The 17576-nt window shown below is 58.5% G+C and overlaps 1 protein-coding gene across 1 annotated transcript; it reads left to right on the top strand.

Moving 5' to 3' along the window:
• Positions 1 to 1694: 1694 nt before the first annotated feature.
• Positions 1695 to 16497, top strand: TAGLN2 (transgelin 2). Its single transcript, XM_065419842.1, has 5 exons — positions 1695 to 1778; positions 13198 to 13390; positions 13799 to 13973; positions 14655 to 14757; positions 15314 to 16497. The coding sequence occupies exons 2-5, from the start codon at positions 13214 to 13216 to the stop codon at positions 15453 to 15455; spliced, it is 597 nt and encodes a 198-aa protein (XP_065275914.1). The 5' UTR covers positions 1695 to 1778; positions 13198 to 13213; the 3' UTR covers positions 15456 to 16497.
• The last annotated feature ends 1079 nt before the right edge of the window (positions 16498 to 17576 follow it).

The raw sequence follows: 17576 nt of genomic DNA, 5'->3' as shown, positions 1-17576 counted from the left end.
TCCACCCTGTCGAATGCCTTCTCCTGGTCCAGGGACAGGAGGGCGATGACAGACCATCCCTATGCCCCAGCTCCAAGAGGTCCCTGACCAAATTCAGATTGTCAAAGATGGTCCAGCCTAGGACGGTGTAGGTCTGGTCGGGATGGACCACGTCCACCAGCACAGACCTCAGCTGCAGCAAGATGGCCTTCGCTACGACCTTATAGTCCGTGCTGAGGAACGAGATGGGACACCAACTCCGAAGGTCACGGGGGTCCCACTTCTTTGGAAGCAAGGCGAGCACAGCTTGCCTGCACGAGAGAGGGAGGACCCCGCTTTTCAAGGACTCAGCTCAGATGGTGACTAGGTCCAGGCCGAGGACATCCCAGAACACGTGGTAGAACTCCACGGTCAGCCTGTCCATGCCTGGGGATTTATTGGTGGGCATGAGATGGAGGACTTCTGAGAGCTCGGCCAGAGAGAGAAGCAGCTCCAGCCGGTTCCGGTCACCTGCGCTGACCGTTGGGAGCTTGGTCCAGAGCACTCTGCAAGCTTCGGGATCGGTCAGATCTGGGGAGGAAAGGCTCACGTCGAAGGCCCTGGCCCTCCTGCGTATCTCCTCCAGATCCAGGAGGGTGGGCACCATCCTCCACCAAAAGGCAGGTGATGTACTTTTTCGCCCCCCTCCATGCGGGGAGGGGTAGAGGCAGAACTGAGGTTGAGCATGGGTAGAATATTCTCTGGGTTTGGTTTTTCAGAGCATGGAAATAGGGGGGAGGTTAAGGCTGAGCCAAGACCTTGATCCTCCCTTCCCAGAGTTCTGTATCTGGGGATTGTAGCCAGGGGCGGCTCTATGTATTTTGCCACCCCAAGCACGGCAGTCAGGCAGATTCGTCGGCATGCCTGCGGGAGGCCCGCTGGTCCCGCGCCTTTGGCGTACCCGCCCCCGAACTGCCGCCAAAACCGCGGGACCGGCGGACCTCCCGCAGGCATGCCGCTGAAAGCCGCCTGACTGCTGCCCTCACAGCGACCGGCAGGCCGACCGCAGCTTGCCGCCCCAGGCACGTGCTTGGTGCGCTGGTACCTGGAGCCGCCCCTGATTGTAGCTGGACCCCTGCCTGGGGGCTGTGAAAAGCTACAATAGTCTCAGGTGTGTGTCAGTAACTGACAGTTACAGCCTGGCCTCTAGGGCAAGGGGGCAGTGCTTCTATATCCTGATGCCAACTTTTCCCAACCTAGTGGTAAAAATTTCCCAAATCTGGTGAAAAATGTCCAGATAAAGTTTTTTACAGTGCTTCTATATCCTGGGAAATTTCCCAAAACCTGGAAACTTGTGAGTAAAACGTTTCAACTTGGGAAATCGGGAATTTTCATTCAAAACATTTTACTCAAAAATTCCCCAGGATATAGAAGCACTGCAAGGCGACCGGGTGGGTTTTCCCCAGTGGCTTCCCGCTACACGGCCTCCCTGAACTCAGCGCCCTGCTCCCCGGAAGGTGCCGCAGGGGTGAGGGCGGCTGGGCTCGACCCAGGGTAGGGGAACGCAGCGTTGCCAAAGGCAGGTTCAAAGCATGTAGCTCCTGCGAGGGCCCGGTAGAACCCAGGCGGCTCCAGCCCTGAAGGGCGCCTGGCACCACCGCATCCGCCTCACTACAAGGCGGGGCTAGCGCCTCCCGGCCCTTTAAGTCCCTTCCCCCGGCACCGCCCCCGTCCCCGGACGCTGACATCAGCCCTCAAATAGCCGCGCGGGCTGGGTGCGGCCCCATCGCATCGCTCTAGCTCCAGGCCGTCGCCAGCAGGTCAGAGCCGCGTCGGGGATGGGTGGGGCGCCCCCAACTGGGGGGCTCTGGGCCGGGGCCGCTCTCTGCAGGGAGGTCGGGGCCGGGCGCGAGGGGAACCTGCCTTGTCTCACGCTCGGGGGCGAGCGCGGGGCCACTGGGGGCTGCTCCCGCTCTTTCCCGGCTGCTGTAGGTGCCGCGCTCCGGGCAGCTCCCCGCGGGACTGGGGAGTTCCCGAAGTCTGGTCCCGTGGGCGGGCCGGGTGGGTTTGGGTACTGGTGAAAGTGGCCGGCGTGCGGGGCTGTTACCGGGTCCTGCCCGTCCGGCTGCTGGAAGCTGGTGTCGGGCCGCGCAGTGGGGCCAGGTGCGCTGCCTGCCCCTCGTGCGCAGCGAGCGTTATGCTGCAGTTCCGCGGGCTGATCGAGCGGTCGCGGCCCCGGCGCAGGCTTCCCACGTGTCAGAACAGCAGCCGGCCGACCTGCCCCGGGTCTGGGGCTGGGGCTGGGCTGAGCCCCTGGCTTGGTGTGCCTGGGACCCGGAGCTCGGCCGTGCCACTGGGTGGGTTCTTAAAAGGGGTGGCTTTGCTCGGTGCCGCTGCCAGCGAAGGCTGCCCCAGGACTCCCTGTTTGATTGCTCGGGGGGGGAGGTGCTGTTAAATCTGTCATGACTGGAGCGAGCGCACCAGAGGGGAGCTGGATAGGCGAGGTAGCTGCTTCGCCCTCCCAGAGATGGCCACTGGCGAAGGCGCTCGGGTGCTGTGGGGAAAGTCTGGGTCGCTAGTGCAGAAACTGCTGTCTCCTCGGGGATCGTGACCCCTCTGCAGCCGGCTGGAGCTAGCAGCTTGTTGCTACAACAAACTTATAAATCGGGGAACTTCTGCAAACTGGCTGCTTGTGCTGCTGCTCCTGGCGCCAGGCCTGCTCTCCTCCCCCTGCCATGAGCTCCCTAGCTTGGCAAGCAGCACAGTGCTTACAAAGGCCGGTGCGGGGCTGACGACTTCATGCTCAAAACAGTCTCCCGGCCTGGGCCCTCTTTTCTCTCCAGAAAAGGAAAAACTAGCCGCGCTTCTGGGTCTGACCCAATTCTCTGGACGCTGGTCCGTTTCCAGGACTCTGCTTCTAAAATGGAGCATTGGAGACATATGAGGCCTTTGCCCTCCCCTGAGGGACCTGCCACTTAGAACAGCCACAGCTGGTCCCTCAGGCAGGCTAATGCTGCTTTGACCCAGAGTGCAAATAATGGGTGAGCTCTCCAGCTCCTAAGTCCTTTCCCTCCAGCCGGCTGGTCAGGGTGTGGCCATGCCTGGCATCCACTCCGTAGCCTCCTGTTGGCCAGTGCGGTGGCTGCACTTCATCCATAGCCTCCAGGCTGCTTTTCTCGGGCTGTGGTGTGAAAATTCCTCATTGAAGAGCTTGGGCAGCCCCTGATGAGAGGCAAGGAAGGCCTGGTCTAAGGCAGTAGTTCTCAACTAGGGATGCGTGTACCCCTGGGGGCATGCGGAGGTCTTCCAGGGGGTACATCAGCTCATCTAGATATCTGTCTAGTGTTCGAACAGGCTACACAAAGCACTAGTGAAGTCAGTGCAAACTAAAATGTCATACAAACAGTGAGTTGTCTATACAGCTTTATATACTATGCACTGAAATGTAAGTAATTATATTTATATGGTGAAAATGAGAAAGTCAGTAATAGTGTGGCTGTGGCACTTGTATTTTTATGTCTGGTTCTGTAAGCAAGTAGTTTTTAAGCAAGGTGAAGTTTGGGGTATGCAAACCAATCAAACTCCTGAAAGGGGGACAGTAGTCTGGAAAGGCTGAGAACCAGTGGTCTAGCAGACCGTTTGTACCAATGTAGCTGTGCTGGATAGGGTGGGGCTCTGCAGGAGCTAAATCAGCGGTGGATGCTGCGCTGCTGGCATAGCGGTGCCTCCCCTGCTGGCATAGTTAGTCTTGTATGACCAGGCTGCAGCTGCCCCTTTTGATCAGTAGAACAGCAGCCACTGGAGTGGTACAGTGGAAGTGGTTCCAGTGCTGTGTAGATCACTCCTGTGGAATGGCCGAGGGAAAAGGCCTTGTCCAGCTCCCAGTTTGGCAAGCTCCAGTGTCAAGGTACAGCAGGCCTGGGCTCGTGAAGGCTTGGGGGAGGGTGGCAGCATGTCCTGGGGCAGCAGATTAATAGCGTGTTAACAGCCTGTGCTCTTGGGCTGGAATGTTTTATGGGAGTCTGCTCACAGCTGAATTGAGCGCCTCCATAAAGTGAAACTACCCCATAAAACAGCAGCTGCTGTTCATGTGAATCGACCTGCTGCTTGCTGGCACCACTCCAGGGGCAGGCAGAGCTGGCATTTTTATTCCCATCTGTAATGAGCATCTCTCTGCAGCTGGCTGAGCCCCTGAATTGGGGGGGGGGGGGAGTGCCTTCTAAAGTTTCATGAGATGCCGATCTGGCTCATGCCTCCTGCCTTCACCACATCCTCCTCTGCCTCCAGGGTGCTCAGTTCTGGAAACTGCAGGTTGGAGTGGCTCCTGTCTAGGGACCCAGAAGAGCTCTCTTGGGCGGGGGTGCTAATCCTGGGCGGCCCAGCTCTGAGCAGGGAGAATCTGCAGTGGGGCGGGGGAGAGACTCTACACCCCCCCCACCCAGTAATCCCTACTGCCTCCCCCACTAGTCCATCTGCGGCTCCCCCTCAAGCCAACAGGCTCCAAAGAGCTGACCTGAAAGCCAAGAGAGCTGCAGTGTGCATGGCTGAGTCTCCTTGTGGCTTGCCTGCTTGGGTGCTGGGGGCCCTCCCAGCTGGAGCCAAGGTCAGTGCCCTCAAGAACATGGGCTGGAAGTGAGTGGATGTGGGGGTGGCAGGAGGAGGGGTGTGAGTAGTGTGGCTTCTAGGGTGGGGCCTTTTCTCCCTCCTGACTCCCCCCCCACACCTTGGCAGTCTCAACAGCTGAAGCTGCAGACTCTGTTGGCTCCTCTTGGAGTTACTACCTTTGAAATGCAAAAATATCAGCACCCTCCAAGTAAGCCTGCTGCACCCCCAACCACAAGGCAACTCCGCAACCCCCCTCCCTTTAACTGCCACTTATAGTATCTAGAGAGAACACAGAGAGAGAAGATTGATAACATCAATTTCTTACTTAAACCCCAGAAGTGGGAACACTGAGCATCCTTAGCTGCACACAGACACTGTTAACATTTGACAGTCCTGTGGAATAGCTCATCTTTAGACCCACACTTCATTTAATCTGCTGCTTTTTTGGGGGCAACTGGCAAATCCATTACAAAACCGGCCAAGCCAGTCTGGCACCAACCAGGTGGTAACCCTAGCTCCTCCCCCTGGGCTCTTGGGGGTGGGGGAGTGACAGACAAAAACAGAGCTGGTCCAAACTCCTGGGGAGGAGAGCGGGGTGGCTTTCCTTCCCTGTCCTGAGCTGCTGCTCCCCAGCCAGGCTCTCTGCCCAAGGGCCCAGCATGGGGCTTGTACCCTCTTGCTGGCTCGCTCCCCTCCTTGGCAGCTCTTAGCCAGAGCCCTTCATGTGGGGTGTCTCTGCCCAGACACGTGCCTTGTGGAGCCCTGTACTCTGGTGTGCCCACATGAACATGCTGCCCTCATGGGACCCAAGTATGGCAGTGCCCCTGCACTTTTGGTGCCCTTGGGTCTGTGGCTGGCTTGTGTTCTGTTGCCATGGTAACATCCCCAGGGGACCTGCCCACACTTCCAGGGGGTTTCCTGTTTGTGGGGATTTCAGCAGCAGCAACTCCCCCCTCCCTGCTCAGATGGGGCGGGGAAGGGGGGGGATCAGTTCCTCTGAGGGCTTATCGCTTCCTGGCCACCTGGGTGCTAAACTCTGGTGGCTGCTTTCTGCTCTGCGGGATTCAGTAGCATCCTCTCCCCTCCCCCAGGGCTGGCGCTCTTGTCTTCCAGCCTCCCCCTGCAGAGAGAGTGCTCCTGTCTCCAGCAGACTCCAACTGTGGCAGGAAATCAGGCCTGTCTCCACCAATTTCAGTTACTGCTGATCCTTGGCCCGGAGCCCAGTGCTGCTAATGCTCCTGGGGAGCTGCCTTTCACAGCCACTCCAGGCTGGGCCTGATGGCTGCCCTCTCTGCAACCACTCTCCAGAAGCTCAGCTACCTCTTCTGTGGCTTCCCAGGTAGGGCCACTGACCTGGGCACGGGCCCTTCCAATCCCCCTTCATGCCTTTTCTGGGGCCTGTCCTCAGAGAATCCTTGCCAAGAGCCTCTGGCTAAGCACCAGAGTCTGTCCCACTAATCTTATGGGAAGTGGGGCGCTCTCCCTCCCTCTCAGCCCTCTTGCTGCTGTCTGAGCCCTGGTGCAGGCCGGGCCCCACTTGATGTTGCTCTAACTCTGCAAAGCTTCACTGCCGCTGGTGAGCGGAAGTGGGCTCTGACCCTTTGGGGTGCTCGGCCACCCCTCCTGTCTGCCAAGGACTGATCCAAGGCTTGGCATGGGGGTGGGGGGCTCTGGGGACAGCCCTCCTCAATCAGCTTCTCAAAGTGCCTGCAGGTCCCACTTGGGGGCAGGTGGAAGCACAAATAAGTGAGTGAGGGCATGTCTGTATCCAGAGAATGTAAATGATGCAAACAAATCTCCAGCCAGCTTGTGGGTTCTAGCAGTGGCTGCTCGCAGCTACCTTACTGCCTGGATGGGACAGGTGCTGCCTCCGCCCATGTTCCCAGTGAAGGGTGTGGCATAGCACACTGGCTTGGAGGCAGCTGGCCCAGTCCCACTGTGCAGAGTGTCCAGTTTGCTGCCCATGTCCAGACTGTGAGAGAACAATGAGCTAGCGTAGCCTGATGCTCTCCAGACAACAAGACCCAATTAAAGCAACATTTGCCTAGATTTCAAGACCAGAAGAGATGGTTGTGATCATCCAGTCTGAGTGACTGCTTAGCACAGGCCAGAGCCTCCCAGCCAGGGATTCCTGCCTCCACCCAGAACTGCCAGCCGAGCTCAATGTCAAATCTCCATGTGATGTCAAATCCCCACATCCCTTGCCAACTTACTTAGTGGCTAATGACCGTCACTGAATCTGCTGTTGCTTTTCCGTTAGCACTTTGCTGATTTCAGTTTCCAGTCATTGGCTGAGGTTGCTCACCTGGCTGGTTAGATCTGTAGGTACAGGATGTTGCCTCTGTGTCAGTGTCTGAGCACTTTGTGAAGCTAAATACAGTAAAGCTTTGTTATCTGGCATGTTGGGGCGGGGGGGAGGGGTGCCAGTTAGTCAAAAATTCTGGTTAACTAAGAATTATACTTGCCAAGGAAGGGAGTCTGGGTGCGGGAGGGGGCTCAGGGCTGGGGGGTGGGGTGCATAGGCCATGTACAGAGGTAGCACCCCTTTTCATCATGCTTCATGACCCTCCTGTGTGTGTATCCCATGTACACATTGAGAGTACATGTTTGGGAAGGGAGCCTCGTGAATAACCAAGTCCCTGCCCGCCAGCCAGCTGCCCAGCCTGCAAGGGCACCACATCCTCTGGTCCTAGATATGACCGTGCACTTGGCTGTGTGGCTGAGGCAGCCTGGCTCTAACCCTGCCTGTATTACACCGGTGGGCATGCTCACATGGCGCTGATGGCTCACAGGTAGGGACTGTTCTGGGAAATGAGATGATGTAGGTTTCCTTCCTCCCTGACATGCTGGGACAAAGCTGCCTTGTGCCGTCAGCTCTCAACACCTGGCAGGATGAACTGGAGAATTGGTGGCACCAGCTCCTCTCCTGGCTCAGGTCCAGTTTATGGCCAACTGCTGGCCTGGCATGTACCAAACAGATGTAACCCCTAATGTAGGGAAACCAAACCCTGTCTAAGCAGACGTGTTCTCAGAAAAGTAGCCATATAAGGGCTGGACTGGGCAGACTTCCCACATGCCCTGGATTGTCCTGAGCTTGAGAATGTGAAACTAATGAGGGGGGGGTGCAGAAGTTAAACCCGGCTCAGTGAGTTGGTGATGAGCAGTGAGTCAGGCAGCATCTGGCCTCCCGTTAAGTGGCCCCTTCATGGTTCAGCGAGCATGTGCCTGAAAGGAGCTAGATCTGCATAAGGGCTGAGGAGGTGCTGGCTTCCCAGGAATACTGCCTGACAGTCTAACCTGCATGGTGCAAGTGTGGGCATGAGATGCTCTCTGCAGAGCTGATCTAGTAGGGAAGGTGTCTATTCCCAGTCTTGGAGATGGCAGGGAGTCACCTCCTAGCAGCGCTGCCCCAGGTCTTCCTTTCTCCTCTTCTCTTCTCTCTCCTTCTCTTCCCCCCCCCCCCCCCCCCAGGAGCTGTACGCTTGTGCTCCTGGACTGCATGCCACAGAGGAGTGTGGTGGACACCAGGCTGCAGTGACTTCCTGGAGCCTGGCTAGGGCTGACCTGGGAGGATGATCGTGGCTCTGCCCATCCTGAGTGAACTGGCTGCTGTTGCCCCCTAAACAGGCTGGGACCCAGGGGTGAGCTAGCCCACTCCTTGTCTTGAGTGCTGGTTGGGAGACCTGCCTAGAGAGTTGGGCTCCCTGCACAGGGTGGTGGGGAAGGGGGAGACAATCCACCGGCTGCAGTGCAACCTGAGGAGCTTCTGGAACAGGCTGAGACAGGACTTGCCACCGTCTGTTTCCCACCGTGTGGGTGGTTCTGGCCAGCTGCACTGAACTGGAAGGAGCTGCCTGCAGCATAGAGGGCTGGGAGTTGGCATGTGGCAGGGAGGGGCTGGAGCCCTCAGGGCTGGCTCCTTTGTGTGAAGGGCTCCCACCTGGGTGTGTCTGCACCCCCTCAGACTGGCTCTCCTGCCTCACACCTGCCAGCTGTGGGGAGCTGCAGAGGCAGGGTGTAGACCCAAAGCAGCAATTCCACTGCTGCTGAGCTGGGTCTCCCCCCTCCAACCTGTCAGCCATGCAGGCACCTCGCTGGGGGCAGATGGTCTCTGCCTCAGTAACACTGGCTCTGTGCTTGTGGATGGCAGCCACTGACACACCTGATGCAGGGGTGAGCACTGGCTGTGGCTGGGGTTTTGGGGACTGCCGAGGACAGGCAGGGGCCATCGATCAGGAGGGTTGGTAAGTCTTGTGCTGGGGGGAACAGAGCCAGTGGGATGGCAGGCTCATACTGCAGCTGCTTTCTCAGATCAGTTTGGGGGTGGCTCAAACCTTCCCCTGTACCCAGCAAGCTGGGTGAGTTCTCAGGGGAGCTATAGTGAAACCCAACAGCCCCAGGCCTGGTGGGATCCACAGTGCTGGGGGTTCAGGAGATTACTGGCTTCATCCCCACCCTGCCTGCTCAAGTACCTCTGGAAAGAGCATTTCAGGCCACCTTAGCACAGAGGCTCAGGCCCCTTCCCCAGGCATCTGTAGCCTGGGGGGGGGGGGGGTGTAGAGTGACTGGCCTTCCAGCTCTGGAATAGTGCCTCTCCCTCCTGTGTGTGCCTGGGAGCCCCTGCCTGGATGGGTGCATGTGCCATTCTGTCTAGGGGAGCACTCTCACCCCTCCCTTGCCATATTGGCACCAGACCTGCTGGGGGAGGGCCTGCTTCCTGCCCCAGGAACGGTGCCCAGAGCTGCAGCATCCCTGGCTTGTGGCATCCTCTCAGCTGCTAGTCTCACAGTGACACTGAGGGATAAGGAGGGAGGCTGGAGGGAGCCAAACTACTGACAATCTCCAGACCTGATTAAATCGCCAAGTTGCTCAATAGCAATTGTCCCTGGCTGGGAGTGATTCACCCCTCCCCTCCCCTGCTTGAGTCTGGGCCCCAGAGCCATTTCCCAACCCTGCAAACATTCCACAGGAGGAGTGGGTGCTGGGTCCACTGGGGGCCTTGCAAGGCCTGCTCCATAGTGACAGGTGGGGTGGGGAGCCAGCTGCTGGGTGCCCCTGTGCCTCTGGGTTGTGCTGTTCCCTTGTTCAACCAGCTGAGGGTCAGGATTATAAGGAGCTCCCCCTGACTGAGCTGCTGGGGAAGTGGTCAGGGAGCAGTGGGGCTCTATAAATAATGGGGATCCCTGGAAAGGCCTCACTCCCATCTGGCACCGGGGCAGGGACCAGCAAATGCTGATTATTTCCTTCCCAGCTGACCCCCTTGGAGCCTCTCCTTGCAGAATGGCTGGGGGAGCTGAAATAACCCCTTCCCTGCCCCACCACCACTTCCTGCTCCCAGGGTGGGGCCTGTGAGTGGGGCCTGCCATGGACACTGGGGAGGGGTTGCTTGGATAGGAAATGCCCTGCAAGGGTGAGAAGTTGCTATCCAGGAAGTGCTGGTGCAGCGTCATGGTGGGGGCTGTTGGCTCAGCCCTGCCTCAGGGCTGGGGAGGGGGGGGGGGGCTGGCCTGGCAGGATCGTTTATTGGGGCTTGTCTGTTCAGATCCCAGCCAGAGGCAGTTCCCGGTTTAATCTAGAGGGTGGTGGCCGTTGTCCTGTCCACTGTGTCCAGCATGGGCCAAAAGTCCCTGCAAGGACCAGCTCAGCTGGTGCTTGCGTGCCCTCTCTCCCCATGACTCTGCTAGAGCTGCCCTGCAGGCATGGATGGGTACCCAGGCTTGGCACATCAAATGCTGCTGTTTGCTCCCTCCAGGAGTGTCAGCAGAACTGCCCATGTTCACATCCCTGCAGGGGCCTGCCCAGCACCACCAGCTGCCCTCCCTACAGTCCAGCCTTCTCCTCAGCTCCTGGGCATGGCCCCCTCTGCCTCCATCTTGCCCATGTGCTTCGGATGCCTGGGTCCTGTGTTGAAGGCCAGCAGCTGCTCCATTTGCAGCCTGCACCTGGGGCAGAGCTTGTGGCTTCTCACAACATGGGAGTGAGAGGCAGGAATCCTAAGTCTCTCCTGGCCAGGAGAGCCCTTGGCTGAGTGCAGCATTGTATGGCACCATGTGCAGTCTCCCTCTGCTCCTAGCAGCTGTCACTGCCTGGCCAAGCAACACTCCCCTGCTCCAGGTGGTGATGACACTGGCAGCCCTTGCAGAGGCGATGTGGTCTCCTGGCTGAGAACTCCAGCTCAGGCCTCACCCAGTGGTGCAAGCATGATTCAGCAGTGGTGGGAGGTGGAGCAATGGGGTGGATTGTATCAGAGTTGCAGCTCATTCATCCCTCTTCTTCCCCAAAAGCCTGGTCCTAGCTGAGACAGTAGCCTGCCCCCAGCAGGCCTGGGCAGAGGGAGCAGAACAAGTGGAATTGAGATTAGGGTGACCAGATGTCCCAATTTTATAGGGACAGTCCTATTTTGGGTCTTTTTCTTATATGGGCTCCTATTACCCCCCACCCCCTGTCCTGATTTTTCACGTTTGCTGTGTGGTCACCCTAATTGAGATTGACCATCCCAGCAAGTAGGGAGGGGGGCAGCACCTATCCCCTTACATGGGGTGTCAGCTGAGAGTCAGTGAAGGGCTGGACTGGCAGCCCCAGCCAGAGGCTTTGCCCTGGCCTGGCTGCATCTGTCCTTGGGCCCTGGTTCCCCCTAAGGCTCCGTATAGCAGCCTGTGGGGCTGGGCAGCTCCCTTGCCCCTGCAGAACAGCTGCTGGGCTCCTCAGGCAGCTTGGGGCTGGGCTGAGGCCCTGGCGCGTCCTGCTTGGCCCCAGCACATAGCTGCGTTCCAGAGATTAGGGCTGGAATGTGCCTGGACGGCAGGGCTGTTGACGTTCCTGATACGGCACCCAGTGTATGGGGTGGGTGGGAGAGACTGGCTCTAGGACAGGCACTTTCCCACCATCTGGAGAGAGCCTGGTCCCAGCCGCAGCCAAGGCAGCGGCAGCTTCTTTTACAATCCTGACCCACCATATTCTCGTCTCCTCTCCCCTCCTGCCCCAAAATCCAACTGCCCTGACCGTGCAGAGTGGGCTTCCACCCAGGGAGGGGGTTTGGGTGGGGTGGGGAGGGGCTGACATGCTGAATCTGAATGCCCCTGACCAGAGCTGACCCTACAGTGCCCCAAAAGCTGAAGGGATCCAGTCTTGGAATAGCAGAAGCAGGCACTGGGTGTGGGGAGGGGGAAGCCATGTCTGGAGCCATCCCCACCACACAGCATATGAAGTCTGACCGTCCCTCAAAGGAAATTCCAGCAGAGCTTCCTTCCCCTGGGGTAAGGGCCTTCCGAAAAGGCAGCCCTGGGCTGGGGGAGGGGCTATACTGAGTGAGGGAGCACATCCCTCTGCCCTGCACCTTGCCAGAAGACAGAAAGTCTCCAATCAAGGCCCCTGACAGTCAGCTCTAGGGTGGGGCCTCCCTGGGGCTGGGAAATGCTGCTGTACACTGGATCAGCAGCCCAGGGAACTGTAGGAGAGCCTCCCTCTTGCTACTGGTGCTGTGGGGAGCTGGCTGCTGGGAGTGTCTTTGGAGAGACCCTGTTGGGCTGGTGCTGGGCACTGGGGGGTGCTCAGTGACCCACTGCAGAGCTGTGATGGGGTCCAGCAAAGGCTGGGGGTCCTGTGTGGGCAGGGTGACGGGTGGGTGGCTCCATGGTGTTTCTCTGTGTGCAGTGATTGGTCTGTGGGTGGAACCTGGGTGCTGGGCTTCCCTCTGCAGGCTCAGACCGCTCCCAATCTGACTAAATGCAGGATTGGCTGTGGGTGGGTTGGCCCCAGCTCTTATTGCTGTCTGCTCCCAGCCAGGGGATGTACAGGGCTCCCTCTATCTGGAAGGCCCACCAGGTGGGGCCAGCCCTGTCATGGTGTGTGCCCCTTGCAGACCCTGGGGAAGGGGGACACAACCTGGCAGCAGCACTTGCATTGGGGCTCAGAGCTGCAGGGGAGGGAGGAGCGCTGCTGTGCTCTGCCCTCTGGAGAGAACGGTGTGGGGGTGCATGCAGGATGCTGTGCTGGGGACTAGGCTCAAGAGCTCAATCAGCTGAGCACAGGATCTCCTCCCTGCTGGCTTGATGAAGTCTTGAGCTGGATGGGAGATGCTCAGCACCGCAATCACAGGCCCAGGGCTCTCCTCCCCACCAGGAAATGGGCCTAGAGCATGTGCGCCTCTGCTGGGAGTGGACAGGGCTTTCTGGCTGTACCTGTGCAGAGTGGTGCAAATGCAGATCCGGCCTGGCCTGGCCTGGGTGCCCACTGCTTGTGGAGCTGGCTTGCCGGGAGGATGCTGCAACCCCTCTGACCAGCCCCAGCACATGCTGCTCCTGCTCTGGGGAGACCTAGCTTTGGGACTGCAGAACAGAGCTGCCTCCTGCAAGCAGGGGAGGTCTCTGTCCCTGGCCTTTGGCAGGCATGCCCCACTGTAGTAGAGACCCCCAAACTCAGAGTGGGGGGAATGTTCTCTGGGCAGCCTCTAATCCACAGCCAGCCAGGATCAACTCTGCCCTGGGATGCCCAACAGTGGCCAAAGGGGCTGGGCCCTTGGTGCCAGTTGAGTCTGGCTGATGGCTCCTGGCTCCCCCAGCCTGTGCTGCCATGTCATGGCTCAGACTGTAGAGGGCACCTCACTCACCTGCCCTGTCTGTGTTGGCCCTGCAGACACTGCACCGTTGCCATGGCAAACAGGGGACCAGCCTACGGACTCAGCTGGGAGGTTCAGCAGAGGATCGACAAGCAGTACGATCCAGAGCTGGAGCAGATCCTCACCCAGTGGATCCTGGCGCAGTGTGGGGGCATCCAGCCGCCTGAGCCCGGGAAAGAGAAATTCCAGGAGTGGTTGAAAGATGGCACAGTAGGTATCACTGGGGTTGGAGGATCCCCCGTGTGCCCCAGCAGCTTGGGCTTTCTCACATGAGCTGGGGTGTCCCTTCCCCTCCAGAGAGCTGGAGCCCCAGGCAATTCCCCCTCCTTGATGGGGCAGTGAGATACAAGCATCCTCCAGGGTCTCTGTGTGGGGGCAGCACAGCTTTATAGACCAGAGGCACCAGGTCCTTCCTACTGCCCCTTGAGCCTCCCCCAGCAGGGCTGGAGCACTCCAGGGCACACACTGGCTATGCTGAGCTAACGAGGGGTGACTCTGCCCTGAAGTAACTCCTGCAGATGGTCCTGTCCCCAGATACAGGGTGCTGTGGAGACTGCTATCGAGACTAGCCTAGAACACTGGCTGAGTCCTGGGTTTATCCTTGTCCTTCCTGCCCAGGTGCTCGGCAAACTCATCAACAGCCTCTACCCAAAGGGCCAGGGGCCTGTCGCCAACACTGATCCCTCAAACAAGGCCTTCAAGCAGATGGAACAGATCTCCCAGTTCCTGCGGGCTGCTGAGCAGTATGGCATTGCACCCACTGACATCTTCCAGACTGTGGACCTCTGGGAAGGTAGGGAGAGCTGGGGGGGAAGGGTTGGCCTGGCACATAACTGCCCTGGCTCATGTGGTAGGCTTAACCCCTAGCATGGGGATGAGCAGGGAACCTTTGAGTTAGAAGCTCCACATGAGCAGCCTGCTCTAGATCCAGCCCTTGTGCTGTGTAGAAATCCAAACTCACCCCCTTCATGGGGTCTGGCTTCATCAGCAGAAGGCTGCCTCCCCAGGTTCTGCTTATCCTGGGGATCCTCCTCAGGGTGACGCAGCCCATGCCCTAGATCTTCTCCCGCCTCCCTTGTATCTGGGTGGGGCAGTGGGTCTCCTGCCTCTCTGAGTTAGCAGAGCTCATTTGACCCTTCCCCAGCAGGCTCCACACCTGCTAGCGGGGGTCAGCAGATGCTTCTGCCAAATGCAGCCAGCCTGGCACATCCAAAGGCTGTGCTTGGACCCAGGAGAGGGGGATGGTATTGCCACCATTCTCTGGAATGGCTGCTTATCTTGAACCCTGGCCAGGGCTCTACATGTGGGCCAGAGAGCTTGGGGGTGAGATGAGCAGCAGGCCCCACTGGCAGGTAGGGTTGGGTTATTGACCCCCTCCAAGTGCTGCCTGGGCTCGCTGTAGAGGCTGGGCTCTGTGCTGAATACACCTAGGTCAGACCGCAGCACATCACTCACAGGCTCTCTGCCCTGCCAGGAAAGAACATGGCCTGTGTGCAGAGGACCCTGATGAACCTGGGGGGCTTGGCTGTCACAAAGCAAGATGGGTTGTTTGTTGGAGACCCCAACTGGTTCCCCAAGTAAGTGGCTCTTGAACTTCTGAGAGTAACAGAAAACCAGCCCCTCAGGCCAAAGTGGTGGGTGGTCAGGCCAAGTGGGTGTGGCCCAGCCCTGGGTGCAGTCAGGTTTGGGTCTCCCTGTCTCTAGCTGACTTGGAGCCACTGGAAGTGGAGCTGGGCAGCTTCGCTGTGCAGGAGCTGCCTCTCCCAGCAGGAGGACTCGAAATGATGCAAGCACCTCCCAGTGCTCTGCTGCCCCCTCTCCCCCAGCCTGCAAGAGGGACTCTGGGGCTCAGTCTGTGACTGGCTTGGGGACTTGGCTACATGGAAGCAAAGTGACTTAGGTCTCTGTCCCTCTACAGAGGGACAGGATGTCAGCTCATCCAGCCTGACTGTCCTGGAAGGTCCTGTGGTGTAGCCAATATAATGAAGGCAGAGCTGTCACTGGGCCCCGCTCAGCTTCCTTTCCACAGTGCAGTGTGGGCCACTCCTCTTCAATGCTGCCTAGCCATTAGGTGCCACCCAGATGCTTTCCCTGTGACCTCTCCGGTCTGACTCATGTTTTCCTCACCCCCAGGAAATCCCAGGAGAACCGCCGCGACTTCTCTAAAGACAAGCTGAAGGAGGGTCAGAATGTGATTGGGCTGCAGATGGGCACCAACCGGGGTGCATCGCAAGCGGGCATGACAGGCTATGGGATGCCACGCCAGATCCTCTGATCAGCCCAGCTTGGCAGCACTCCCTCTCCACCATCCCTTCCCCCTCCTCTCTAGGGTTTAATATATTTGTCTACAGTCTAGAAAATTGGAGTGGTGCCTTGAACACCCCCTGCAAACCGCCACAGTGAAACCTGCCAGGGCCTCGTGCCCTGAAAGTCTGCATTCAAAGCTCCCCATCCCAGCACCTTGGGGGGGGCCTAGCACCCAGTGTGCAACACTGGGGACAAGACCCAGAACTCCCCCAAACTGTTACACCCTAGTTCTGTAGGGACCAAACTCCATTTCCATACAGACCAAATGACTGTCTAGACTGACATTGGGACCAACCAAGGCTGCCCCCTCCCACCCTTCCATCAAAGCCAAGTGCCAAAGCCATGGCTGCTAGCCAGATCTCTCCTCCCTGGGGCTTGGGGCTCTGTCTGAAGCAGCAAACCCACTTCTTGCATTCCAGATACCCAGGCCAGTGGCTCTTGCTGATCTGTCAATAGTCTTAGGACCAAAAATCTCCCTTGCAGGGCTCGGTCTAGCTGTTCAGCTGTAAGACCTGCTAGCAAGTGTCTTGTGTCTAATCCTGCGCTTGTGCTGCAGAGCTTTCTGTATTGTCTCTGCGTAACTCTCCTGTGCTAGTAACGAAACATGTAACATGATGTTCCAGGCTCCAGTAGCTGGGATGGAGGCAGAATGCTGCCCAGCTGGGGCGGTGAAGAAAGGGCTGCAATACCCTGCCCTGTCGCCCCTGGCACTTGGGACAGGGCATTGTCAGCCAGCTGATGGTCTGCCCTCCAGGTTAGGAGCAGCTGTGTGCTGGGCTCCCTCCATGGGTGGAGGAGCTAGGAAGTGCATTGCACCTGGAGCTAGCCCCACTGTTACAACAGCATTGCTCCTGGCTGACTTGTGGCTTGACCCTAGCTGGTCCAGCAGTGCTGCATGGCCAGCTCTGGAGCTGGGCCGCAGCTGTCACCTGTGCTCTGATGACTCTGACTGTGGAATGTATCTCTGAGGTCACCAATCAGAATAAAGGTCACCCAAATCTTGTTTATAACCCTGAGTCCTTGTGTGTGATGGGCTGCCCAGCACAAAGCAGTGGGGGGGAGGGGCACTGGGCAGCTCATGCAGGGTTGGCTCAGCTGGTGATTCTCACGGATGCTGTTGGGGCAGCAAAGAGTGAAATGACAGGGCAAGTGAACAGCCACCCCTGCACAACCTGCGGGAAAGGGGAGCACAGAAAGGGATAGTGCCTGGGCTGTGTTCAGGCTCGGGTCCTTCTGTGCTGGAGGGAGCATGAGTTGGTGGAGACCAGCTGGCTGCTCCTATTGGCCCAACTTCCCGTCTGGGATGGCACCAGAGGCCCCCTGAAAGGGAGTGAGGCCAGACCTTCACTGGTGGGAGTGGCTTGCTGGCACTAGGCCCTTACCCCAGCTGGGCCTCCCCTCCTGTACTGAGGGGCAATCCACAAAGGATCAGGTATGTCCATGCAGAACAGCCTGTGCCTTCAAGCAGCTGGACCGAGTGGGTAGGCTGGCGGGTCAGGGGTGGGCCCTCTGCCTTGGCTGTGCCATGACCTGTGACCTCTATAACAGGATGAAATGGGCAAAGGAGGCAATGGGGTAATTACCTGAGCATGCTGTAGGAGCTGCAAGCAGCAGCCTGCTGCCCAATCACTGTTACAATAATGGCCAGACAGCAGCAAGCTGAGCATGGTTTGTGTTGCTCATCCCCTCCCAGGACTCTGGGGAATCCAGAAATCAGGGTCCCTAGTTTTGGAAGCCCCTATTGGGGGCCCCTGGATAACGAGGTAGCTCCTGACAGGAGTTACCCCCTCCTCAGCCTGCTGGCACAGGGTCCCCTGAAGCCACAGGGCTGGGGGGGCAGGGTGATTGTAGGCTCCCTGAAGTGGCAGGATGCTCTTGGTGGTAGAATGGGTGTCTGGCTGTAGTCCTTGGACTTCTCATGGGCTGTTCATCTGGGTGGGTTGCTCAGCACCAGGTGTGGAAACTAGCTGTGGTGGGGCATCAGCTCTGCTCCCAAAGTACCTGGAGCTGTTTCTGCTTCTCCCCTCTGGGCTGCTTTGACCTAGGGGTGCTAGGTGGCCCATCTACACAGGCACATCTACTGTCACTG

Source organism: Emys orbicularis, chromosome 20 (assembly GCF_028017835.1).
Source record: "Emys orbicularis isolate rEmyOrb1 chromosome 20, rEmyOrb1.hap1, whole genome shotgun sequence".
In the NCBI taxonomy this organism is placed as follows: domain Eukaryota; kingdom Metazoa; phylum Chordata; order Testudines; family Emydidae; genus Emys; species Emys orbicularis.
The sequence above is the reverse complement of the archived record's forward strand: the minus strand, read 5'-3'. Positions and strand labels throughout refer to the sequence as shown.